This window comes from Mercenaria mercenaria, chromosome 11, assembly GCF_021730395.1.
Source record: "Mercenaria mercenaria strain notata chromosome 11, MADL_Memer_1, whole genome shotgun sequence".
NCBI lineage: Eukaryota > Metazoa > Mollusca > Bivalvia > Venerida > Veneridae > Mercenaria > Mercenaria mercenaria.
The window spans coordinates 14620718-14648000 of record NC_069371.1 but is presented as its reverse complement, the minus strand read 5'-3'; the positions used below and the strand labels follow the sequence as shown (position 1 = coordinate 14648000).

Sequence of the window (27283 nt, the reverse complement as noted above, 5' to 3'; positions counted from 1 at the left end):
TTACCAATACTCTGATGTTTCATTTGTCAAAATTAATGGTATAATGAATTCTCTGCAAACGTTTTGGATAGTGGCCATCACTTCGAAATTTATGAGGAAATACTATGAATTATACAAAATTTATAAAACACGGCAAAGTAAAAGTTGTTTAAAAATTGCGACAGAGTGCGAAACACAGCCAGCTATAAGAATATACCAAGCAAATGCCATTTTTTAAACATTACTGTCGTGAAATTGGCCCTTTCGCGCTTTAAGTGCATTTCGGTAAATTGTATTCAAGATTATTGATATAAGGCGGTCTATGTAAAAGTCAGAGGTATGTCCGTATGCAAGTGACGTCATACGGCCATATAAATATACGCTGCGCATCCAGTTTGGACAGATCGTCCTGGGAGCTCGAAGAGTGCACATTTAAGAGAAACTGGAGAAACAATTTATAATAAATAAGCCATAATTATAACTGGGACTTTGGTTATAAATAATTTAGGTGAGGCACCCTCATATTTGCAGCTTAGACTCATCCTTGCTGGGTCCTCTTGATAGCTATATTATTTTATTGGTCCGGGTCGCAGTATAAGTTGGTGGTTTAAGGTTATAGTGTTGAACCTTGGTAGGTCTGAGACAAGGTTTAAAACATAGTTTGAGACAAGGGTTAAAACAGTGGTTTAGGACAAAATTGTTAGGTGTTTGAGACATTTGGGTTGAATTAGTTTTAAGGTTTGGACCTAGGTGGGTTGTGGAAAGGTCAGTCCCTCATCCTTGCAGCGTATGCTCATACTTGTGGGGTTTCCAGTCCATATACTCATTCTAGGTCGAGTGGTTCGTGACAAGGTGTTGAAACGTACGGTGTGAAACAGCTGGCTAAAGGACAGAAATCTAGGTTGTTTGATACCAGTAAGTGAACAATAAGGATCATAAATTGAATTGATTATCTGCTTGATTTTTAGTTAATTTATGTTTCAAACAATCATTTACAAATCATTGGTCAAACCAATCAGAAGCAAGGCAGCTTAAAGGGAATTCCTATAGTTTTTAATGCGCATCTTTTTGCGCAGCCGATACTTTCTATGGAAAACTGAACTGAAGTCAACATTTGTCGAAACATGTTATGTTACAGACAATCTTAAATATGAGGTTTCTTGAATGAAATAACATTTTTTGATAAGTTTTATCAGTAATCAAATGTTGATACTGGTTTATGTTGTATTGACAAGTATCATGCCTGACAGATATCTTGCTATTTTTGTGGTTGTGTTTCACATCGCATTTTAGTACAAAGACAGTGTTGTTCATATAATGTAAGATAATTGACTTAGTACTGATAAGTCAATATCACCTTTCAGATTATTTAGTATTCAATTATAGAAAGAATTAAGAATTTTTAAAACTTTTTGTAACTTCTAGCGCACATACATGTAATCAATTTGGCCAGGTTCGCGCCACTTTCCGTCCTAACAGGTGTTGTATTCTAGCGGTATTAACATAAAATTTAGCCTGGTGACCCGTACATTTTTAGCCATTTTTATGTTCACAATACAATTATCTATACACAAGAAAAACAGGAAAAAATTCTATGAAAGACAAAATTTAAAAAAATATTCTTCACTATGGGTATTTTTCATTGAAAAAAATTCACAAAAGTAAATATGAAACAATATTTTTTTTCATTTGTACCCATTACTGTAAGGATAGAGTATTACAATTATGACTATAATATCAAATAAGTATATAATAAAATTTGTAAAAAGAAAAAAGACCTTATTGTGCTGTCTTGATGTATATTTTGGTTGGTATTTATAAAAAAGCAGAAAATTATGAAAATGTTGAAAAATCGCTGGCAGTTTCAGCAACAGTGGGTGTGTTCAAAACAATTTTTCACAAAAACGAGCCTGGTGACCTATTGTTTTTATTTGTTCATTGTTTTCAGCACAAAATTTCATATCATATATGTGAATTTAAAAAAATTCTATAGGAAAAAACTATAGGAATTCTCTTTAAGGAAAATTTATTATACAACTTTTATTCTAATCAAAAGCAGATAGCTTAAGGAAAATTATATATATACAGTTTAATAATTAGTTACGCTCGGTACACGTGACAGAAGTTTTTGGTGGCAGCGGTTGGATAAAACAGATATCGAACAATATCACTTACCCACACATAAAGAAGGATAGTCCAGATGATTTTGAGCGATGGCTGGAGAACATGAACGAACGTTGAAGAGGGAAGTACAAAGACGGAACGAAATCAGTAAGCTCCAGACAGAAATATCATTTCTTGAACGTGAGCTGAGTATGCTTGAAACAACAGATGTCAAAACACAGCCAAGACAGTTGTTTAAAGACCATAAAAGAAGCACAGACAGTACGTTTGGTACAGATACGTCACCTTTGGTTACACCCAAACAAAGTAGAAAAGTTCAGTTCGAAACTACAGACCAAATCAAAAACCCAGATCGTTTTGTAACAAACAGAAAGAAGCAGAAACAACCAGCTACTTCAACACCAAAACAGGATGCCTCTACGCCAGATTTATCAGTTCCAGCTAAAGCTAATTTGAAACAGAGTGGTGCCAAGCTGAAACCTGCAACTTTTGATGGAACAGGGAACTGGTTAGATTAAAAAAACAAAGAAAAATATCAAACAGGGAATGCACGCACCAAAAGCGCAGCCTCCTCAAAACGAACCCCCCAGCACGCAAACGCGTGCACCACACACACACACACACACACACACACACACTCAAAGCTTACACATCAGGACAAAACGAACAACACACACACTCAAAGCCAACACATAAGGACAAGACGAACATTAAGCATACACACACGCGCGCACACAAAATCAACACACAAGAACAAAACGAACAAACAAAGGAACACAGTGGGGCACCGCCTTGAAACGGTCAGTGGCAAAAACACCACTGGGGAGCTTAAACCGGTTTATGGTGCGCACCCAACCTCACTCTTACCCTCACCATGTTCCAAAGACATGGGACAGTGTAAATAAAAGTAATCCCCTCCAGGTGAATCTCTAACACACGTAATGGAAACAAAAAGGCATGGCATGTAAAACACAAAAATGCTCGTGTATAAATATATAAAATGCAAACCTTAAGAACCAAAAACGTATGTACTCAATGCCTTTTCAGAAGACAGAGCAACAAGAGAAACACCCTTAAAAGGCTTATTTTGAAGCTTGTTCAACACTAAATAATTGGTCGTATGATGAAAAAGGTTTATACCTGGCAATATGTTTAAGAGGGCAGGCACAAGGAGTTTTTGGTAATTTACCGCGCAACAAAAATGATTATAACGAACTGTCAAAATCATTAGAAGAAAGATTTGCCCCACCAAACCAGACAGAGCTGTATAGGGTTCAACTTCGTGAAAGACGACAAAAAGCAACTGAAACTTTGTCCGAGCTTGGTCAAGACATACGGCGTCTCACAAACATGGCATATCCAACAGCCCCAAACGATGTAAGAGAAACTTTGACAAAAGAACAGTTCATGGACGCCCTTATAAATTCAGATATGAGAATTCGTGTTAAACAGGCTAGACCAATTAATTTAAATGACGCAGTGCGACACGCCGTTGAGCTTGAAGCTTATAACAAAGCCGAAAGGAAACATCTTGAAAGCCAGGGTTTTATCAGTTCAGCAGATGACCAAGATAAAATGTCTGAAACTTGTTTTGCTGAAGGTTTAAAAACATTGCAGAAAACAGATTAACAACTTACTAACTCAGTAAAATCTCTTGAAAATCATCAAAACAAATCCGGTCATAGGATATCAAACAATAGTAATTTTCAAAATTTTCAAAGACAAGGTTTCACCCAAAATTGAAAGAAAAACGTAAATGTTTCAACTGTGGTTCTGAGAATCATATCCAAAGGAATTGCCCTAAATTACATCATAAACCTGAAAACAAGCGGCAGTCAAATAATTCCATAGGTTCAGGACTTATTGCCGATGTTAAGTTTAATGGTTTACAACCTGAATGCTTAATTGATACGGGTGCTCCTCTTTCCATCATATCTTTACCTTTATGGGACCGACTTCTTGAATATTCACAAAATAATACTCTGGAACCATATAGTAGTTTACACTGCTTCAGACACTGCTCTTGATATAAGGGGGAAAACTAAAGTTTTCATTGAAATACAAGGTGTAAAATGTGTATGGGATGTGGCAGTAGCTGACATAGATATAGATGCTATAATTGGTTTAGATTTTCTCAAAGCTCAAAAATGTCAGGTTGATGCTGTATCAGACACCTTAACAATACATGGTCAGACATGCAAACTAAGGCTGGCTGGTAAAATTGGTTATTACAGTGTTTATATGTCTGAGAAGGTTAATATTCCTCCTTTTCCTGAAGTGATAGTTAAGGGAAAGGTTTCAGTACCATCAACAAAACGGGGAATGATGGGACTTATTGAACCAGCCGAAAACTCACTATACACAGGGAAAACTATGATAGCTAAAACTCTAGTAAAACAAAGTGATACTATCCCGTTAAGGTTAATGAACGCCAAGTCAGAATCCGAGATAATATATCCCGGAACTTACGTTGCAAACTTAAGTGAAGTAACTAAGGTTAGAACTGATAATGCCAAAACCCCAAGGAATAAAGTAAATAATCATAAACCGGAACACCTTCAGAACTTGTATCAAAAAACTATTATCGGTATGAGTACTGATCAGCAAAGACATGTTTCAAAACTACTTATCAAATATGCATCTGTATTTTCTCAGTCCGATCATGATCTTGGTGGAACAAACATTATACGACATAAAATATCTACTGGTAATGCAAAACCTATAAAACAACAGCCTTTACGTAGGGTACAAGTACATATGGAAAAAGAAGTTGAGGAACAGCTTGATACATGTTAAAGAAAAATGTTTTCGAACCTTTATCAAGTCCGTGGTCAAGTGCAGTTGTTTTAGTTGAAAAGAAAGACGGTACAAAACGTTTTGCGTTGATTAAAGAAAACTAAGTGATGTCACGGTTAAAGACGCATATCCTTTGTCTAGAATTGACCAGTGTTTAGATCAACTTGCGGGTTCGAAATGGTTTTACTGTTTAGATCTTAATTCTGGTTATTGGCAAGTTAAACTTGATGAAAATGATAAAGAGAAGACTGCATTTGTTACCAGACGAGGTTTATTTTAGTTCAGGGTTTTACCGTTTGGTCTCTGTAATTCCCCGGCTACGTTTGAGAGACTGATGGAAACAGTACTTGCCGGTTTGAATTGGGACATATGTCTTATTTACTTAGATGATATCATTGTTACTGGTCGAACTTTTGAGGAAATGATTATCAATCTTGAGAAAATATTTGATAGGTTTCATGAAGTTGGGTTAAAACTGAAGCCTCGGAAATGTTAACTATTTGGTAAAGAAGTAGAATTTTTGGGACATATCATATCAGAAACTGGTATAAAAACTGATCCTAAGAAAACTGAAATGGTTATGAATTGGCCCCAACCATGCAATGTGCGCGAAATTAGATCATTTCTTGGACTCTGTAGTTATTATAGACGGTTTATACAGGGCTTCGCTAGTATTGCTAAACCTTTACACTCTTTTACTGAAAAAGGTCAAAAATTTATCTGGTTTGAGACATGTGACAAAGCGTTCAAAACACTAAAAAAGAAATTGGTCGAAGCTCCGATTTTAGCACACCCTGACTTTAGCAAAAGTTTTATATTAGACACAGATGGTAGTGACTTTGCTGTAGGTGCCGTTTTATCACAAACAATTGATGGGGAAGAACGCGTCATTGCCTATGCGAGTAGAACTCTCTCGAAATCTGAAAGAAGGTATTGTGTTACAAGAAAAGAACTTTTGGCTATTGTTCATTTTGTCAAATACTTGAGGCACTATCTTTATGGAAAAGAATTTACTGTTAGAACAGATCTTGGTTCATTGAGATGGTTAATGAATTTTAAAAACCCTGAGGGTCAGTTGGCACGGTGGCTTGAAACTTTATATTCCTACCAGATGAAAATTGAGCATAGACCAGGACGAACACATAAAAATGCTGACGGTTTAAGCAGAGTTCCGTGTAAGCAATGTGGAAAAGAATCAACAGCAGGAACTGATGAATGTGCAGAAATAACAGCTGAGGAGGTACAGTTCCTAAGATCTGCAACAGTAGAGTCTGATACAATGAACATAAAAGAAATACAGGAACAAAACCAGGACATCACGAAACGCAGAGGTTGGATTACATGTGGTGAAAGACCGGATAATAAGTCTTTAGGCAGTGAAAGTTACTTTTTGAAATGTCTTTGGAATCAATGGCATAGGCTCGAAATTAGGGATGAAATTGTTGTACGAAAATGGGACGTTCTTGGAACAGATATTGTTTATTGGCAGGCTGTTGTTGCTATAAGTCAAAGAAGGAAAATTGCGGAATTTTCACATGATATTAAAGCTTCGGGTCACTTGGGTATAAAGAAAACTTTATCAAAGATCAGGCAGAGGTATTATTGGCCAGGACTTCAGAGTGACGTAAGAACCTATGTTACTGGTTGTGACTTTTGTTTGAGAAGAAAAGGCCCAAATAAAACCAAACAAGCTCCAATGTAAATTGTTAGAAGTGGATTTCCAATGGAAAGACTGGCCGTTGATATCCTTGGACCACTACCTAAAACAGAAGTTGGAAATCAATATATTTTTGTAATAGCAGATTATTTCACTAAATGGACGGAACGTTTTCCAATGCAAAATATGTAATGATGGCCTATAGGGCCACCGAACATGAAACGACGGGATTAAGTCCCAACATGATGATGTTTGAACGTGAGACATCTACCCCGTTAGACTTAATGTATGAAATGCCATCAGTTATAAAACCGATTCCTCCTACTCAGTGGGTTTTGGAGCTGAAGTAAAATTAGAAAGTGCGCATACCTTTGTTCGAGATTATACAGGTAGGTCTATGAGAAGGCAGAAGAAATACCATGATATGAAGTTGTCCTTCAAACAGTTTTCAAAAGGTGAGCTCGTTTACGTTTATTTTCCAGTTAAAAAGATAGGTTGCACTTCAAAATTTACCTCCTTTTGGAAGGGTCCTTTCCAGATACAAGAGAAGTTATCAGATGTTTTGTACAAGGTAGATTGTGCAAGGTTTAAGCAAACGCAGATAATACATGTAGATAGGCTCAGAAAAGCAAAATCACAGGTATTAGCAGGTGAAAGTGATATAGTTCCAGATCAGACTGCTAATGAAAGCATGGAGAGTATAGAGACAGAGTCAAATGATATAGAAGAATTAGAACCTTCAGTAAGTAGAAAAGGTAGAACTAGGAAAAAGCCTGTATGGTTAAAAGATTATATATTTTCTACTTTCAGGTCTGAGATGTCTAAGACAAACAGTAAAGAGTGTGAAGTGCTATGTCCTCTTTGCCAAGACTTAATACCACAAACAGCAAAGTTTGAAGAACATGTTCTACTGTGTGCTCGGAATAGGCATATGTGCACAATTTGCCAAAGATCATTTAAGAAAGTTGAATATTTGACCAGACATAAAACGATGAAGCATTCTGACAAGGAGGAGAAACGTTTCCAGGGTCTGACCACGCAAAATGTAAATAATACAGAAAGTTTGATGAAGGAAAAGAAGAAGAAAGATACAGGAGCATGATTAGGATTGGTCGATGAAAATGAAGAAAGTGATTGGGATGAAGATCCTGATATCGAGATAGGTTAAGAAGTGGATGACACAAGAAAGGTGAATGATATTCGTACAGGACGGATATTTCGCAAGAGAACAAATCCGATACCCGTTATTGCTCCTATAAAGGGAAAGAACACTAAAGGAACATGTGAGAAAATAAACTTGATAAAGAAAAGGAAGTGTGAAACTCAGACAGTGGAAGGCAGTGATGGAGAAAGTAACAATAGTGGAGACAAAAAATTCAGGTAAACCTGAAAAAGATATTCCTGAGGTTGTAGACAAAACTGTCAACGAAAGCCATGAGCTAGTTATGGTATCTGAAGTTAAATATTGTGGTGAAAAACAACCAGAACCATGAAGATTTGTCATGATAATGATGAGATGTTAAGTTCATCAAGTGTTGTTCGAGATGGGCTAAGTTTTGATAGTGCTGACATTAACATGAGTGACTTTATAAGCCATGATGTGTTGATTAAACCTGCTGATATTAAAATCAAAGTATCTGGTAGGAAAACTAAGATTTTAAGTAAGTATGAGGACAAATAATCAGTCTAATGTCCGTATAAATAGGGAGTATCAGACAGGTATAACTGCTAGAATGTTCTAACTTGTAGAAAGAATATTTTATCGTGTTTTTGTTGCTTTTTTATGACGGACTTATTGTTACTATGTTTTTGCATATGCTCATAGCTGTGAGATATTGTATAAGATATTTCAGTTTAATAAAGTCAAGCGGGACGCTTGAAAATGGAGGCGTGGGTAATGTCGTGAAATTGGTCCTTTCGCGCTTTAAATGCATTTCGGTAAATTGTATTCAAGATAATTGATATAAGGCGGTCTATGTAAAAGTCAGAGTATGTCCGTATGCAAGTGACGTCATACGGCCATATAAATATACGCTGCGCATCCAGTTTGGACAGATCGTCCTGGGAGCTCGAAGAGTGCACATTGAAGAGAAACTGGAGAAATAATTTATAATAAATAAGCCATAATTATAACTGGGACTTTGGTAATAAATAATTTAGGTGAGGCACCCTCATATTTGCAACTTAGGCTCATCCTTGCTGGGTCCTCTTGATAGCTATATTATTTTATTGGTCCGGGTCTCAGTATAAGCTGATGGTTTAAGGTTATAGTGTTGAACCTTGGTAGGTCTGAGACAAGGTTTAAAACATAGTTTGAGGTCAGGATCCATGCTGTTCGCTAACGGTTTCTCTAATTGCAGTAGGCTTTAAAAGCGAACAGCATGGGTCCTGACCAGACTGCGCGGATGCGCAGGCTGGTCTGGATCCATGCTGGTCGCAAACCCACTATGTTGGTTTTCTCATGGCACGGCTCATATACAGTTTAATAATTAGTTACGCTCGGTACACGTGACATTACTATTATTGGTCTAATACAGAAGTTAATAAGATTAACGATCTAATCTCGATGATGTATAACGATTCGGAAGTGGTGTCACCCCTGAGAAATACGCAGATATCATGTGTGCTGTAGCATCATATTTAAGACATTTATTTAATACGTATACTGTTCTACAGTCATGAATCTGTATGAATGACAATATAAGCAGAATAGCTAAAGCATGTGAGGTAATAATCCTGTATCATAGCTTCGCTTTCGTCCCTATTTCGCTCTCTTTGAAGCTAATGTAAATGGGTTTATTGCTTTATTGTAGTTATTTTATTTTAGTTATTATAGTATTTAGCCTTAAGATATGTGTATTTTTAGTCTGGTGGCAGAGCGTCCGCTTCGAGTGCGGGAGGTCGTGGGTTCGATCCCCGGCCGCGTCATACCAAAGACGTAAAAAATGGTACTAGTAGCTTCCTCGCTTGACGCTCAGCATTAAGAGGATAGTACTAGGACTGGTCAGCCCGGTGTCAGTATAATGTGACTGGGTGGGATATCATGTCATTTGTCTACGGCGTGATATTCCAGTGAGGCAGCACTATGAAGTTGGGCATTTTGCTCACTGCTACAAGTAGACACCGTCGTTCATATGACTGAAAAATTGTTGAGAAAGACGTTAAACCCGAACACACAAAAACACACACACACGCGTATTTTTAAGGAAATGCTATGAAACATATAATTATATTTTGATGTATGATATGATAACCACGATAAATAATTTTGTAAATAACACAGAGGCTCTGTACTCTGTCTTTATAAATTGATTTGCTTTTCCTTTATACATGCAATAGGCCTAACAGTTCCTCTGTATTTATATTGATATTTGTATACTTGTATCATTATATGTGACACTACATTGATTTGGAGGAAATAAATATATACAACTCGAAAATGTAGGAAATAACCAACTATCAAATGTCTATAATATTTAATCGACTACCGGTTTCAAAAATATCATCAGGTCGATTTTAAACAATGTGACGTCGTCAATAGAAATAGGGGACGTCACTCTATTAATATGACGTCGTGTAAAACATTTACGAATGTTAATGACGTTATTTGTTGTCGACTTTCAACTAACGTGTTTCTGTCACTTTTTAAGTAAATGCGCCGTCTCTATTCAATAATGGTTTCAACTTTCTGATATAAAACATTTCTTTTTGTTTCCTGCTTACTTCGTTGTCCGTGAACATTTAAAAAAATGGGAGTAATATACACACTATCATTACAAAAACTACAAAACAAGTATCAGGATACTGATATAAACATTGAATTCCGGAAAAGAACTGCCTAAAGGGGCCCCACTCCCGGACAGTCAAGCGCCTTTAAAATCTCACCATTTTCAAAGAACTGTTACACATGTTTGTTTTGATGCATTTTCAATAGTGTGCGAGTGTTGAAAGTTCACATAACTAGGTGGAAGACAGTTTTCAGCAATTTTTTTTTCTTTACAAATGGCATTCATTTTCAAAGGGGGACTACTTTTTTTAGAATACTTAAAGTACGGGACACTACGGCAGAACATGTAATGGTCAGGTAAAATATTGAAGAGAACACAAATTCCTTTGTATGTTTGCAGTTTTATCTAGGTGAAGTAACGTTGTCGTTCATGGATGGATTTCAAGATCAACATGACATAACGATGTGTCTCATGCAAGAACTTAAAATGAATTCCTCTTACTTTTTTGGAGCGGTGCGTAAGCTCCGCCTCCAATGGAATTAAGACGGGAAAATGAAAGCCCGTGACTTCTTAGTGTAAAACGGCAAAGCGCATCCACTTTCTACATCCTCTCATAAATAAGAGCACCTACAACAAAGCGCATGAATCGATCTCTTGCACTTCCGGTGATATTTCATTCTTTCTCAACATCACTACTGCTTCCCTTGTCAAACTTCTCCAGAAAAAGATTCACTTTATCAGGACTACTTTCAATGATTTTACAGTTATCTAGGCACAGTTGCTTTGGTAGCATTGTTTTCTGATATGTGGTCAGTGTTCCACTCAATGCAACAAATGGTACCCCAGGGAAAAATGTCTTTAAACTCTTAAATTCCTTGAAAGCTGTTCTGAACTCTTCACCCCTGAAAATAGATTATGAAAATTGTTTTGAATGATACTGGACTTGCATATACCTGGCAGACCTGACTATGAGGAGCCTTCTCAAATCAGCATGTGTTGAAGAAGTTATGTGTTTTTACAAAATATCACCATCTCAGCAATATTCACATTGATTGGCCCCTGCTGAGACTTGAAGAATGTTTTTACAAAAATCCATCATCTCAGAAAGCAATATTCATATTTATTGGCCCCTGCTGGGACTTGAACCCAGATCTCTTTCCAAGTGAATGGAAAGTATTCTACATTGAAACACAAGGGCAGACTAAATATGCAATCTGAGACTGTATACAACTATGATAATGATGCCTTATCTAAAGTATAACTAATAGAAATTTAAGGTAAAAAGAAAATAACATACTACTGAAAAAAAACTTAAGACACAAATGCTGATAGAAAATCTATTATTCAAAAACCTGTCAACTGAGTTTTGAGTTTTATAGGAGGCAAGCTAATGCAATTGGATCCAATAAAAAACTAAGAAGTGGCCCTGGGCTAACATGTCCAACTTCTGGCCAAAAGGTAGCTAGTTGAAAGTTATAATTTTCTGTGATGATAAAACTTATCTGTATGTCCTTATCTTGCTCCTGGGTATGTTTAATACAAATTTATGTCATGTAATATTATTATTTAAATCTACAGTGAAAAAAGTTCTTACAATTACATGTATATATAAATCGCGCTTGATGGCAGCTTTTTATACGGTGTATTTCACACGGACTGTATAGTCACTGAAAAAGTCTCACCCTTTCTAATTTTTGTGTAACAGCCTTGCTGTCAGTTGGATTAACCCTTTAGCAACGTGGTTGATTGTCAGCCTTAGGATCAGGGGGTCCGTGGTTCGAACCCTGTAGGAGGCTTGGGTTTATCTCTCTAGATCACCATAATGGCGAGAAGGATAATTCAGTGTGTATGTGTAGGGTCAATTCTCAACACTGAAAAAGGGGTTCATTCTCAACAGAGTCAGTACTTAATGTTACACCAGCACCAGAATGTCAGAAAGGTAAAAAGAGGGACGATTGAGTATTGTGTATTTGGCCACTTCCATTAGTTGGAGGCTTAAGATTTTCTCCTCTACTTCATATTAAATTGGGTAACTGCACCTTTATTATACTTGAGAGAACTCACCATTTCTCCTGGATATGACATTCATCAATGACAACAGCCACAACATGCTGCTGGAGCTGACTGTTTAGGATTTTTCTGCCCCTTTTGGTATTCAAAAGAGCTTCGGGATGGCACAAAACTATGGAGAAATCGCCTCTCCAAAGATGATCCAAGCTGACATCAGTCTGACAAGCGTATTTATTCTCTGCGTCTTCCTCTATCTCATTTAAGGGAGATACAACCAAAACCACTGGTTTCCAGAACCTGGGGCAGTAAATGATAAATCAAACTTTTTCCGTATCCAACGGGTAAATTCATTAACAGATATCCTTTCCTTTCAGCTAAAAAGAACAAAGCTTCCCGCTGTTTGTCTCTTAAAACAAGATTTTTGTCGTACGTTTGAACTATCTCATTTATCCTCTCCTCCATTTTGTTTGTTTTGGCTGCTATGCGCGCATTGATTGCCTGTGTTAATCGCCTCGTAAAATAGATCCAAAAAATATATCACAAACTTGTCATTTTATTCGCATTGTGGAGAAAAGAAATATAATTTTAAGTAAGTCAGACAGGTTTGAAAATAATATCTTAATCATTTTCTCAAAAAAAGGAATGTTCCCCTGTTTGACAAGATTCTTGTCATTGAGCCTGTTGCAGAGGTGTTAAAGTGAGGATCACGAACGACAACTCTGCTCGGAGATTGCGCATGAATATGACCTATATTACGGCTATTTTTACACTCTGACGTCATGAGGGAAAATTACTGAACTTATTACTGAAACCCAACTTGTTTTTAATCAGAATGGTCTATATGTGTATACATATTTATCCTACCTTCATGCAAATTAGCGGCAAAAATCAAGGGGTCAAATAATTTTGCTTTATTAGGTCAGTGACTTGTAAAGCTTGGTGGACTACTTTTTTTAATTTTTTCTTAAATCGACGCCATCTTGTTCTTGAGAATAACTGCAAAAAGGCATATCTATGCGATTATTATTATTAACTGGGCTTTTATTAGGTTTGTGAGACCATGGTACAAATGTATAGTGTATGCTTACCGTATTTGCAATTACTACATAAAAGTTTTTATGCCGGAATCGCTTGAGGAAACGGAAAGTGACTCATGTAAGCATTTGTTCAGGATTTTAGCTTTTAACACACAAATTCTTGTCATCAGAAATACTCCAACTGTGGAAAGATCTAGAAATGGCTGGAGTAGACATCCACCTTGATTGGACCCCAGGACATGCTGGTATCAGTGGGAATGAGACAGCAGACAGACTGGCCAAAGTAGGCAGCTACAGAGGCAGAAAGCATCAGAGCATGACAGATGATGAGGTAGTTACAAGTCAAGCAGATATCTGTCATGCTGCTAGAGAGTCGGTTCGTATGAAATGGCAAAGAAGATGCGATATCAGTGAGAATGGACGACATTTATATCAATTCAGGCAAGAAGTTAAACCTAAGTACATCAAATTTCAGGGATTGAAGAATCAAAAAATATTGCTCCAGCTGCAGAGTGGGTATTGCCTTAACGAATACCAAAATAAAATAGGAAATATAGACACGCCATTCTGCAGATGTGGAGAACCAGAGACTGTGATACACTTTATAGACGAGTGTCCCATATATGAAGTCCATAGAGAAAGGTTAAAGCAGGAGTTATTCCTTAACATGGGTATCAGAGACTTCAGCGCTGAACTTTTTATTGTAAATACAGCAGAGGATCCCTACAAAGAACACCGGGAAAACTTGTCAGCTATAATTGATGACTTCATTGAAGCATCCAAAAGATTTGTTTAAGCCTTTTTATAAAATGAAAACAACCGAAGTTCGCAAAATATTATACCATGAGTCTATAAGAGTACATACTAGAGAAGAAAACGTACAACGTGTGCGGTATATACCGGAGAGACAGCACGGCCACTAGAAGGCTTTGACGAAACGAAGCTTTCTGCAATTCAATCCAGAAGTAGGAAGATGTTGCATCTGGAATGGAATGTTATTGAATAAAATCATCGAGGATACGGGTTGGCTATTTGTTCTGTCAAACGGCGTTATGGCGTGTGTATAAGTCCCGTCATTCGTTTGCTTGGTGAGGATGGGTAACCCGGACTGCAACTGAACTTCGGACAAAATGTTACTTGGCAGCAAATCAAAATTATCCAAAAATGTTAAGCAGAACAGAGAGGTCGGGCACAATGCTAAACAAGGTTAGCGTTAAACGGTTTGTTTTTCAGCTCTTATTTTATAATATTTTTGATTAAAATGCTCTGTTCATCTATTTGTGTTTTCTACTGTCCCTTCTACTTTTAACGTTTCTTGTACAGGGGCGCAGCTGCACATAATACTCTCGTAAAGAGGGGTGATGCAGTATAAATAGATAGATAGATAACGGTTTGACATTAATTTTCAGATTTGTATGCAAGGTAGTCGAAGGTTTTGATGATGATCATCATGAGCATAACATTTCATAGTCCACCCGCTAAGCTCAGTATGTAGAGCGTTGGTCTACAGATCGTGGAGTCGCGAGTTCAATCCTCGGGCGGGGCATTATCCCATATGTTCTTCATAACTATTTGATAAACAACATTTTGTCTGAAATCATTAGTCCTCCACCTCTGATTCATGTGGGGAAGTTGGCAGTTAATACTTGAGGAGAACAGGTTTGTACTGGTACAGAATCCAGGAACACTGGTTAGGTTAACTGTCTTCCGTTAGTTACATGACTGAAATACTGTTGAAAAACGGCGTTAAACCCAAAATAAACAACAAACAAACAAATTACATTTCATTGTCAAAGCCAGTTGTTCTTTGAAAGTCAATAGGGTACGACTCCAAAGTAGTTGCATTCGTTTTATTACAAATTGCACATTTTTTACAAATTGGTATCCCATCAATTGGACCACATTCTATTAGTGTACACTGAAAAACAAAATGTTTGTACAATAAATACCACTCCAATTTACTGTTTTTCCGTTCGCTTTGCCATTTTCGGAATTGACAATAACTGAGGTATTCCGTAAACCATGTGATCGTTTTTTAGTTTCCCAACCTTTTCCATGTCGAATTAAATCTTAATTTAAAAAAAAGGAATCAATTTTTGTTTGTAGCCCAAGTTTTTTCTTATCTAATAGGAGAGATCGCCCCGATGTCACGCATCAACACCTGTTTATATGGTGGGCAAAACAAATAATTTTACATTGTGTATGGCATCAGAATTTTTAATTCTTAATAACTTTTTCGTTCATTTATGGATTTTAAAAAATTTAAAAGTTTCAAAATGCTTACGATATTCATGTTTTGTTATTCAAATATCTTTTGAAAATGAGTAACCATTTTAAATGACATACTATTTAAATTGCACCGTAGATGCCCTCAAGTTTTAGAAAAAATCCTGTAAGTTAAGTGTTCATAATAAATCCGTTTTATTTCTAAATAACAATTAAAAGTTATCAATAAATGCTTATTTTATATCCTTTCCATTGATCAAAAAAAATTTAATATCATTTGTGTTTTTAGAAAATATAAGCCATTAGAAAAACATCACAGTTAACCAAAAACATGCCCATCCAATCTTTTCTTATCAGTTCTTTAAATAGAATATACAACGGATTTGTATACAAACATGATCTCCCGTATTAAATCTTAATTAATAAATAAATCAACATTTTCCATGAACACATTTTAAACTGTGTATTTGGTGATGTTGTAGTCCAACTCGTGGCGTAATTATCACTTTCATTTCATTTCAGTCTGATATTACGTCCAACTCAGCCACGTCCTAACACAGGCGTAATCATTAGTGATTAAAATGTGAACATGAATTATAAGCTTCATAGTATGAAAAACGAACGAAATGTTTTAATTTGCTGTAGGTAATACATTTATCTCTTGAACAGAAATGTTATTTGGTATATTCTGCATAAAAAAGTATAGAAAAACAGTTATCAAATATACATGCATGAACGTACAGCATTTAGCACAGTGTGAAGTTGTACTTGATTTGTTCACCAAAGTTTATTCCCGGGTGTTCGTGAAGGACCAAGCACATGAGAATACGATGTATATGTGAATAGTTTTCTCCCAATATTTATTTTGTCTTCAAATTTTGTAATTCATCTTTAGACCGAGGTAAATATACTAATAATATTGCGCTAATACATTTAGAATCTGAGCCTAAGACGTTGAGCTCATCCGGTACCGGTACCGACTATGATGAAATGCGCCAATAGTGACGTAATAAAGCTGTGACATTACCTATGGCGAAAAACAAATCGATAATGTAGGTCAGCGGGTGACTTTCTTCAGGAACTACGAAGTGCTCAGGACATGACATATCGTGTATTCTACAAGACAAACACAAGAATAAATTTGCTATTTGAAATATTTTTCTTTTCGCGATTAAATCATCATTATGCTTGCAATCAAGTCTGAAAGACTGAAGTTCAAGTACCTAAATTACGCCAATTTTTAATAGTGGCTGCTTGTGACTCTGTGGACGGACCGTCAGGGGAGGTAACTAGAGTCACGGATTGGGACTAGTGATGTTGATACAGTCTATTTTTAACTTAGCCTATTCTATTTTAATCAAGGATTTTCAAAAAACGGCACTGGCAGAGACACTTCCCAAAATGCAAGATAACATTTCCCAAAATCACACTGCGTGTTGTGCAGTACCAGTCTAATCTGTTATGTTCCATGTCCCGGATTTTAGATTTTAGTCTGTGCTTCAGGGGAGATAAATTTAATTCATCTTTCCCTGTTTACTTCCAGCTGATTATTCTCCCAACAAAATGTCATATGACGGGAAATATTACTGCAAATCAATCAAATGCGTGGCGATATCAAAAGAAATCAGAAGTCATGGTTCGACTTTGGGGTAAATAAGTGTAAATTCTAGGGTTACCGGGTAATAATAACACCGAAGACACGGCCTGTGATTAGATTTGTGAAACTTGGAAGTCTGAAAAATAAAGTGCAGTAGTCTAGTCTATAACAGTAAAAATTAAATTTGAGTTTAAAATATTTATTACTGTTTAAATTTTTAAACTAACACCATCTTTCCATAAATAGCATTTTTTCCCAAACTGGACGGTTATCGCACAGAAAATTCCCGATTTTAAAGGCCTAGGCGTCTTCCCAAATTGCTGGTGAAAAGCGCTGGGAAATAATGCAATTTTCAGCATAAAATCTTTATATGTGTGTTTAGTATCAAAATTCTTTCGACAAAACATTTGAATAATATTACAATTATATGTAGACATTACTTTTTATACGCCCGAAGGGACGTATTATGTTATGGGCCCGTTGTCCGTCTGTCCGTCCGTCCGTTAGCAATTTCGTGTCTGCTCTGTAACTCTTGAACCCCTTGAAGGATTTCAAAGAAACTTGACACAAATGTTCACCACACCGAGACGATGTGCAGAGCCATGTTTTGGATATCTCATTTCAAGGTCAATGTCACACTTAGGGGTCAAAGGTCATATGAGTGTTTCGTGTCAGCTCTGTAACTCTTGAACTGCTTGAAGGATTTCAAAGAAACTTGACACAAATGTTCACCACACTGAAACGACGTGCAGAGCGCTTGTTTTGGATGACTATCTTCAAGGTCAAGGTCACACTTAGGAGTGAAAGGTCATATATGACTTTGCTGTGTCCGCTCTGTAACTCTTGAACTGCTTGAAGGATTTCAAAGAAACTTGGCACAAATGTTCACCACACTGAGGCGACGTGCAGAGCGCATGTTTTGGATGACTCACTTCAAGGTCAAGGTCACACTTAGGGGTCAAAGGTCATATATGACTTTGCTTTGTGTATATTGCTATGCACTGCAGTGCTCTTGTTTTTATTTGGCAGATCCCTTTTTGTTCTCTTACAATATTTTTTTTTGAATTACTTCCCTTTTGTGTTACTATAAATAGCTTATTTTGAAACTTTTTTATTATTGGCAGTAGGGAAAAATTGAGACCACTTTTCTGTGGTACAACATGGATGGTACAATGCTCTTGTTTTTATTTGGCAGATCCCTTTTTGTTCTCTTACAATATTTTTTTTTGAATTACTTCCCTTTTGTGTTACTATAAATAGCTTATTTTGAAACTTTTTTATTATTGTCAGTAGGGAAAAATTGAGACCACTTTTCTGTGGTACAACATGGATGGTACATCCAATTTTAAGATATATTTTGACATAACTTTACCAGGTAAGAATTTTTTTGTGGACTTTGAATTTTTTTTTTGGAATTTCTTCTTTTTCTTGTTCCTGTCCTTTGGGATTCAACAGTCAAGTTCTTTAAATTTTGCTCCCATCCTCTGATGTAACCCTTCGGGTGTATATTGCCCTGCTTGGCGGTGCTCTTGTTTTGCAATATTCTAACAGTGAACTCGCATTTTATGTGCTGATCACACACAGAGTTGATTTTGAAAGAGGACAATTCCATAACTAAAAGAAGAATATAAAAGACCTTATTTTAAAAGTTATGGTATCCAGAACTATATGCAAGGCAGACTCGGATCAACTTGCTTGTAAAGTTTGAATGTAATAAAAAATATTTTTGAGCCTCATTTCTAGCTCACCTGAGCACCAAGTGCTCAAATTGAGCTTTTGTGATTGCCCTGTGTCCGTCGTCGTTGTCAACAATTTGACTGTTAACACTCTAGAGGTCACAATTTTGAGCCAATCTCAATACAACTTGGTCAGAATGTTACCCTCAATATTTTTTTTTTGACGAGTTCGAGATTAGGTTATCTTGGATCAAAAACTAGGTCACCAGGTCAAATCAAAGGAAAAGCTTGTAAACACTCTAGAGATCACAATTTTTGGCCCAATCTTAATGAAACTTGGTCAGAATATTAACCTCAATAACATCTTAGACAAGTTCGATATTGGGTTATATAGGATTAAAAACTAGGTCACCAGGTCAAACTAAAGGAAAAGCTTGTTAACACTCTAGAGGTCAAATATTTGGCCCAATCTTAATGGAACTTGGTCAGAATGGAACCATCAATAAAATCTTGGATGAGATTGACATTGCGTTATCTGGAGTAAAAAACTAGGTCACCAGGTCAAATCAAAGGAAACGCTTGTTTACACTCCAGAGGTCACAATTCAGGCCCAATCTTAATGAAACTTGGCCAGACTGTTACACTCAATAAAGTCTTAGACGAGTTTGATATTAGGTCATCTTAGATCAAAAACTAGGTCAGCAAGTCAAATTAAAGGAAAAGCTTGTTAACACTATAGAGGCCACATCTATGAATGTATCTTCATGAAACTTGGTCAGAATGTTGTTTATATTTTCTCTGACCCACTTAATAAATTAAAATTAGAATTCCAAAAAAAATCTTGGCACCAGTGATCTGAATGACATGATGATGTGTCATCGTGTGCAAGAACCATGATTGCCCTCTTCCTTGATCCCTTTATTCAATGTTCTTGTTCATAACTCTTAACTGCAGTCGGGAGGGTACGTTAATTGCACACAATGATAGGGACATACTTACTTTTTGAATCATCTCCCTTTATTGAATGTCCGTCCCTATTCTAACGGCAAATGTTCGAAGCGGAATGAAGGAATTTAGTGTCTCTAGGGTAGTTGGTTTGGAGGAAAATAAAAAATAATGGGAAGTGGGGTTGGAGGAAAATAAGAAAATAAGGGTGTTTTTTTTTTTTGGGGGGGGGGGGGGCGGGGGGGGGGGGGGGGGAGTTAAGTGCCTTTCGACTCTCCCATACAATTAATTCTGGAACTGTCCTTATAGCATTCACTTACTTTTATAAACTACATGTACGTATGCGCACGATTCAATATCAAAGTTTACAATTATTTTTACCCTCAGTTATATTTGCTTATTATGTGTTATCCTTGTAGAACGAAGAACAAACACGTGTACAGATATCAAATTGCATGTGACGCTTTACGTACATGGCATCTAACGTCAGAACATTGAGTTGTACGTCCAAAAATCGAAAGGACAATTTGTCTTCAACACAATATTGTGAAAAACTGAAAACGTAAAGTTCCTCTTTTTATTTGACATTTCATTTGCAAATTGGTCACTTGTGCTGAAAATCAGACTTTTAATGGGCCTGTATATTTTTAAAGATGTCATTTTTGGTATATTTCCCAATTTTTGTCAAAATTTTATATCAGAAGGAACATGGGTTGCTCTATCAAACGATAAATGTCCATTGTAATATGGTGCGATACCACTTATAAACACGCTAGTCCTAATATGAATTAAATAAAGTTTCAAAATGTAAAGTTTCGCTGATTTTAAATCGTAATTAGGCATTTTAGTGGACTCAAAACGGCGGTTTTGATGCATTTTGGCGCCCTAAGTTTCGACGTTCATGACGTCATCACTGATAATGTATTGTTGCCAAGACGACGGAGAAATAACTAGGAACGATAGTGCTACAGCTGGACCAAGTTTCATCAAAATCGGAAGGAATGCCATATTTGACGAATAAGGTATCGACTCACCTTAAAAGTAGTTTCTTGTTATCTTTATCTTTGTCTGAAACCAGATTACACAGTTCTTCATTCAAAGCAACTTTCTGTTACTCAAATGCTCGGGGAATTCATATACAGTTCGTGTCCAGCTTCACTCTAAGAAGTTTAAAAACAAAGCTATGACTTGCCCAAATCAGATATTGACCACGAGATTGGTGTAAATCAATGACATTAATGATATTCTTGCCCTATGCGAAAGAAGGCAATTTTACCTTTTCTTGACCTAAAACACTACTTGAATACTTTGAGATGTCCACTTGCAGAGGTAAATACGTCCCTAACCCGGTGTACAACTTGCCATCGGGATAGACTAGAAGGTTTTCATTTTGAAAACATAATTTATCATTATATATCATAGACAAACCTACATAAAAAGAAATCACCCGAAAATTGTTTTGTTTTAAGTACAGATGTATATTTTGTACATTTTGCTCTTATAGCTAGACTTTATTTGGGATTTAAGATGCGTCCGGAGTTTGATTACAATCTCAAAACTAAAAGATGTGAAGAGTTTCACCTCTAATCGCGTAATTACGTGATCTTTTATCGTTTAAAGGAGTTCATCACAATATTTTGTGCGCAGCTCAATCGCGCAGCAAGCGATATCCACTGTAAAGTTCAGAATTCGCCGCCGAAAGTGCATAATTGTCGGATATGAGGGCACTCGCGCAAAATATATCGTTTGTACTGACAATATACATGTAGGTCGTGCATCCATATTTTACCTTTAAAAGTGATGGTGTTTTATTGGAGGAGTAGTTGTAGGAAGTGCTCGAATCGAATACATAGTGGACAGCCAATTTGAAAGTAAATGATTTCGTCCAGTAATGATGCAGCCGACGCCAAGTCAAATAAAATTCCAGAAAATCTGAACGTAGATATATCTCCTTCAAGTTCAAATGTGACTTCCTAAAAATGTTGTTATACTTTTTGTGCCCCATCCCGCATTTCACGTAGTAAGACGAGAGTTATGGCCCCTGATAGACAAATTGTACATAAAGGGTATAAACATTTGTGTCGCATGTACCTCAAAATTATATCCGCAAAGAGTCATGAAACCACAAAAGAATTAAATTCAGAATGCGAAGTTGTTCACCAGTGCTTTTATTTGAGGTTTTACTCAATAAAACAGATTTATGTCCCTTGACGTGGTCAACTACATACGTAAATGGGATGTGAAAGCTTGTGTAGCACGTATCTCAAAAAGTATTTGACCTAGAGGCTTGCAACCTTAAAGGAGCGTTATTCCACATGTGAGTAAGAATGTTGGTTAAGGAACTGATAATAACATTGTGCAATTTGTTTTGTAAGAAAAAAATGTTCATAATTTTTAGGTGGGTGGGGTAATGAAAAAATACTTTTGTGGGTGGAGTGAATATTTTTTAATTTTTCTTGAAAACAATCACGGGTTGATATTAGTTTTTTGGTTTAGATTTTTTTTGTCTTAGTTCTAGCTTACATAATATAAAATTTGGAAAAATTCTGTCCACTAGATTTTTCATATCATTAAGAAATACTTCGCGTTTTTCTCAGTTTCAGATACTTTCGACATCTGTCAAGAGTAATTTTTCTGAGTTAATATATCTATACGTTGACATTTTATGCATAGTTATAGTGGTGTTATTAATTCGGATGCATAAACAGTAACATCAGAGTGAAACTTCGAATAAATAATTGTTTGCAGTAGTTTTATTATGACATGTATGTACTGTTTCTTCAGACAAAAATGCCGATTTGGTGTTCTTAATAAACTTTGAATATTGAAAAAAGAAGCACGGGTACCTATTATTTTTATTTTTTATTTTAACTTGTCATACATCAATCTATAAATATGCAAAGTTACAAAAAAATCTGTCCGCTAGAAATAATTGTGAAAAACATCCAGTTTAATATTACAAGAAAATTAAATGTGTCACGTCACTACGAACGACGGGATCTTTTCTCATAACGACGACTTAACATCTCGTTTGCACTAGAGAATATTTCGTTATTACAAGAAATGATATCGTAATAATGAGATTATTACGATCAACTTTTCTCGTTTTATCAATTTTACATCCACACGGCATAGGATAGGTCAGCACATTCGATTATGCTTTTGTACATCGCGTAGCCTATTTTCAGCGTTTTTGCCGAATAATGCTATCCGTGTGTGCAAAGACGATTTTACTAATTTATAACAGTTTAAATTTCGAACTATTTACTTTCTAAAACTATGTTTGGCCTATCACTTGATTTTCATTGTCCTGTTATTTTTGTTGGGGGGGGGGGGGGGGGGGGGGGGGCGGGAAGTGGGTCCCAGTTTCTATTTCGGATGTGTGTATAAAGCGGTGTCGGTACAATAACCTATATAATGCACAACACTAGCAAAGGTTTACGTCACAATCTGTTTTAAAATTGGTTATTATTTCATAGTTAAAACTAGCAAGCGCAAAGCTAAACATATCTACAAGATTTATTTTGAAATTAAGTATTCAGCAAGACATATGCATTTGTGCTTTTGAGAAAATCACGAAAGGCAAATCCGGTTGTAAACCTACTAATGAACTGTATGGTAACTATATCGGTAGCGATGTTTTTAGATCTGTCCAGTATGGTCTTTCCCGTGCTGAGAATTCAGGCCCAAAAGTACAATAAATTTCCCATAGAGTTACATACAAATATATCAATGCAAGGCTTTGACACAATGTTCTGAAGACCATAGCAAAGCCTTCTCTTTAGAAATCTATCTGAGAGAAACAGAAAAATCCCTTTTAAGTAATCTGTTGACCTGCTACTTTTCTCCTCACAGCTGTCAGAATGCATAGTGTACTGCATTTTTACAACGTGATGCGGTCCAGCCTACTTTTTGTACAAATCCGCAGACAGTCATTTGCAAAAGAAACCATGGTTTTCCAGCAATTGTTTACCCCTTTCTCTTCGTTTACATCAGATCTATAAAAATACTTTCAGAAGCTCAGCATATCTATTTTCAATTAAATCCATCGTGAAAAGAGAGACCTCTTTTCACTCGGATACACTTCCTTTAGTTGGGTAACGAAGGGCAGGTAACTATACCTTATTACCAGAAGAAACAACAAAACCTCACGTAAGATTTGATGATTTCTACCATTTAACTTTTCTTTTTTTTATAAAATCTATACTGTTTTCTCTGATCATTCTAAGTTCCAAACGTTTGATTATACAAAGGTGATAAAAACGTGCAGATAATTGCAATCAAGAAGCGGAAGCGAAATTTTTAAATGATGTGTTTTTAAATTTCTGGCTCTTGTATCATCAGTAAAGTTCATTTGTCTACCTAATTTAACAGTTGCTTTTTAGGAACAGAGATCAGTAAATGAATAGAAAGTAGGTTCCTAGTAAAAAGTTTGTTTGCTGTCTCCACAAGCAATTTAAATATAAACGACCTGTACAAAGTATAGTTTTTCACAATTTTAAAAGAAGTTTGAAGAATACACAGGACTATCGCAAGCGTCCGGATTTAATAATATTTTGTACTGAAACGAAACACAGTTGTTTACTGTGATGATCTGACCTGTTTCACGCAGTGACTGCATGGATGTTTACATACAAATATGTATTTCTCGCATTAAAAACGCAAATATTGCGTGTGAGCTTTACATCAATGTGTATAAAACTGAATCGGGCCTGATGAAACTTTTTTAGTTTTAGCATATTTTAGGTAATCTTGTGTCCATTTCAAACAATCTTGAAAATAGAAAAAGTGAAAACTCAAGAGACCGCTCAAAACAACAGAAACTAAAGTGTTGCAGGCTTGGTTTGTTTAGCCATTTCGAGGACGGTAGTGTAAATTTATGTTATCGTCTGCGTCCTCTAGCCCCGGGTTGAGCAGAACTCAGCAATTACACATGCTACAAGTACAACAAACAAGAGACACCCGCAGATGTGTTCATACGGTGATAAAAACGTGCAGATAATTGCAATCAAGAAGCGGAAGCGAAATTTTTAAATGATGTGTTTTTAAATTTCTGGCTCTTGTATCATCAGTAAAGTTCATTTGTCTACCTAATTTAACAGTTGCGTTTTTAGAACAGAGATCAGTAAATGAATAGAAAGTAGGTTCCTAGTAAAAAGTTTGTTTGCTGTCTCCACAAGCAATTTAAATGTAAACGACCTGTACAAAGTATAGTTTTTCACAATTTTAAAAGAAGTTTAAAGAATACACAGGACTATTGCAAGCGTCCGGATTTAATAATATTTTGTACTGAAACGAAACACAGTTGTTTACTGTGATGATCTGACCTGTTTCACGCAGTGACTGCATGGATGTTTACATACAAATATGTATTTCTCGCATTAAAAACGCAAATATTGCATGTGAGCTTTACATCAATGTGTATAAAACTGAATCGGGCCTGATGAAACTTTTTTAGTTTTAGCATATTTTAGGTAATCTTGTGTCCATTTCAAACAATCTTGAAAAAAGAAAAAGTGAAAACTCAAGAGACCGCTCAAAACAACAGAAACTAAAGTGTTGCAGGCTTGGTTTGTTTAGCCTGTTCGAGGACGGTAGTGTAAATTTATGTTATCGTCTGCGTCCTCTAGCCCCGGGTTGAGCAGAACTCAGCAATTACACATGCTACAAGTACAACAAACAAGAGACACCCGCAGATGTGTTCATACGGTGATAAAAACGTGCAGATAATTGCAATCAAGAAGCGGAAGCGAAATTTTTAAATGATGTGTTTTTAAATTTCTGGCTCTTGTATCATCAGTAAAGTTCATTTGTCTACCTAATTTAACAGTTGCGTTTTAGAACAGAGATCAGTAAATGAATAGAAAGTAGGTTCCTAGTAAAAAGTTTGTTTGCTGTCTCCACAAGCAATTTAAATGTAAACGACCTGTACAAAGTATAGTTTTTCACAATTTTAAAAGAAGTTTGAAGAATACACAGGACTATTGCAAGCGTCCGGATTTAATAATATTTGTACTGAAACGAAACACAGTTGTTTACTGTGATGATCTGACCTGTTTCACGCAGTGACTGCATGGATGTTTACATACAAATATGTATTTCTCGCATTAAAAACGCAAATATTGCGTGTGAGCTTTACATCAATGTGTATAAAACTGAATCGGGCCTGATGAAACTTTTTTAGTTTTAGCATATTTTAGGTAATCTTGTGTCCATTTCAAACAATCTTGAAAAAAGAAAAAGTGAAAACTCAAGAGACCGCTCAAAACAACAGAAACTAAAGTGTTGCAGGCTTGGTTTGTTTAGCCTGTTCGAGGACGGTAGTGTAAATTTATGTTATCGTCTGCGTCCTCTAGCCCCGGGTTGAGCAGAACTCAGCAATTACACATGCTACAAGTACAACAAACAAGAGACACCCGCAGATGTGTTCATACGGTGATAAAAACGTGCAGATAATTGCAATCAAGAAGCGGAAGCGAAACTTTTGAATGATGTGTTTTTAAATTTCTGGCTCTTGTATCATCAGTAAAGTTCATTTGTCTACCTAATTTAACAGTTGCGTTTTTGGAACAGAGATCAGTAAATGAATAGAAAGTAGGTTCCTAGTAAAAAGTTTGTTTGCTGTCTCCACAAGCAATTTAAATGTAAACGACCTGTACAAAGTATAGTTTTTCACAATTTTAAAAGAAGTTTAAAGAATACACAGGACTATTGCAAGCGTCCGGATTTAATAATATTTTGTACTGAAACGAAACACAGTTGTTTACTGTGATGATCTGACCTGTTTCACGCAGTGACTGCATGGATGTTTACATACAAATATGTATTTCTCGCATTAAAAACGCAAATATTGCGTGTGAGCTTTACATCAATGTGTATAAAACTGAATCGGGCCTGATGAAACTTTTTTAGTTTTAGCATATTTTAGGTAATCTTGTGTCCATTTCAAACAATCTTGAAAATAGAAAAAGTGAAAACTCAAGAGACCGCTCAAAACAACAGAAACCGAAGTGTTGCAGGCTTGGTTTGTTTAGCCTGTTCGAGGACGGTAGTGTAAATTTATGTTATCGTCTGCGTCCTCTAGCCCCGGGTTGAGCAGAACTCAGCAATTACACATGCTACAAGTACAACAAACAAGAGACACCCGCAGATGTGTTCATACGGTGGTGCCAATGAAACCTTCAATGCTACACTAGGGTGTAATTCCATGAAAAGTGGCGTATGGTGCCCAGTTAAAATAATAGGTTTGTCCTAAACGCAAAAACAAAGGGTAGAACTAAACAAACTGGAATTTAGAAAGGGGATTTGGGGTTATGGAGCCTGAATATCACAGGAACTGTCATAAAACAGGCACCATTTCCAAGGGGTGATTATACCATACCCAAAGCTATGAAAGCGAGCGAGAGTATTGGAACCACCTAGGCCGAAATGCTCAGTCTGAGAAACTACAGTACCAATAACACGACATAAAAGTCGTGCTGAACGATCTGAGAAGATCGAAATATAAC

At 36.2% G+C, this 27283-nt stretch overlaps 1 protein-coding gene and 1 pseudogene across 1 annotated transcript; one reads left to right on the top strand and one right to left on the bottom strand.

The window, feature by feature from the left end:
* Positions 1–3453: 3453 nt before the first annotated feature.
* On the top strand, positions 3454–4899 carry LOC128546704 (uncharacterized). The gene is made up of 2 exons (XM_053517964.1): positions 3454–3703; positions 4118–4899. The coding sequence occupies exons 1-2, from the start codon at positions 3454–3456 to the stop codon at positions 4897–4899; spliced, it is 1032 nt and encodes a 343-aa protein (XP_053373939.1).
* A 6058-nt stretch (positions 4900–10957) lies between these two features.
* On the bottom strand, positions 10958–12756 carry LOC123546214 (uncharacterized; annotated as a pseudogene).
* Positions 12757–27283: the final 14527 nt, after the last annotated feature.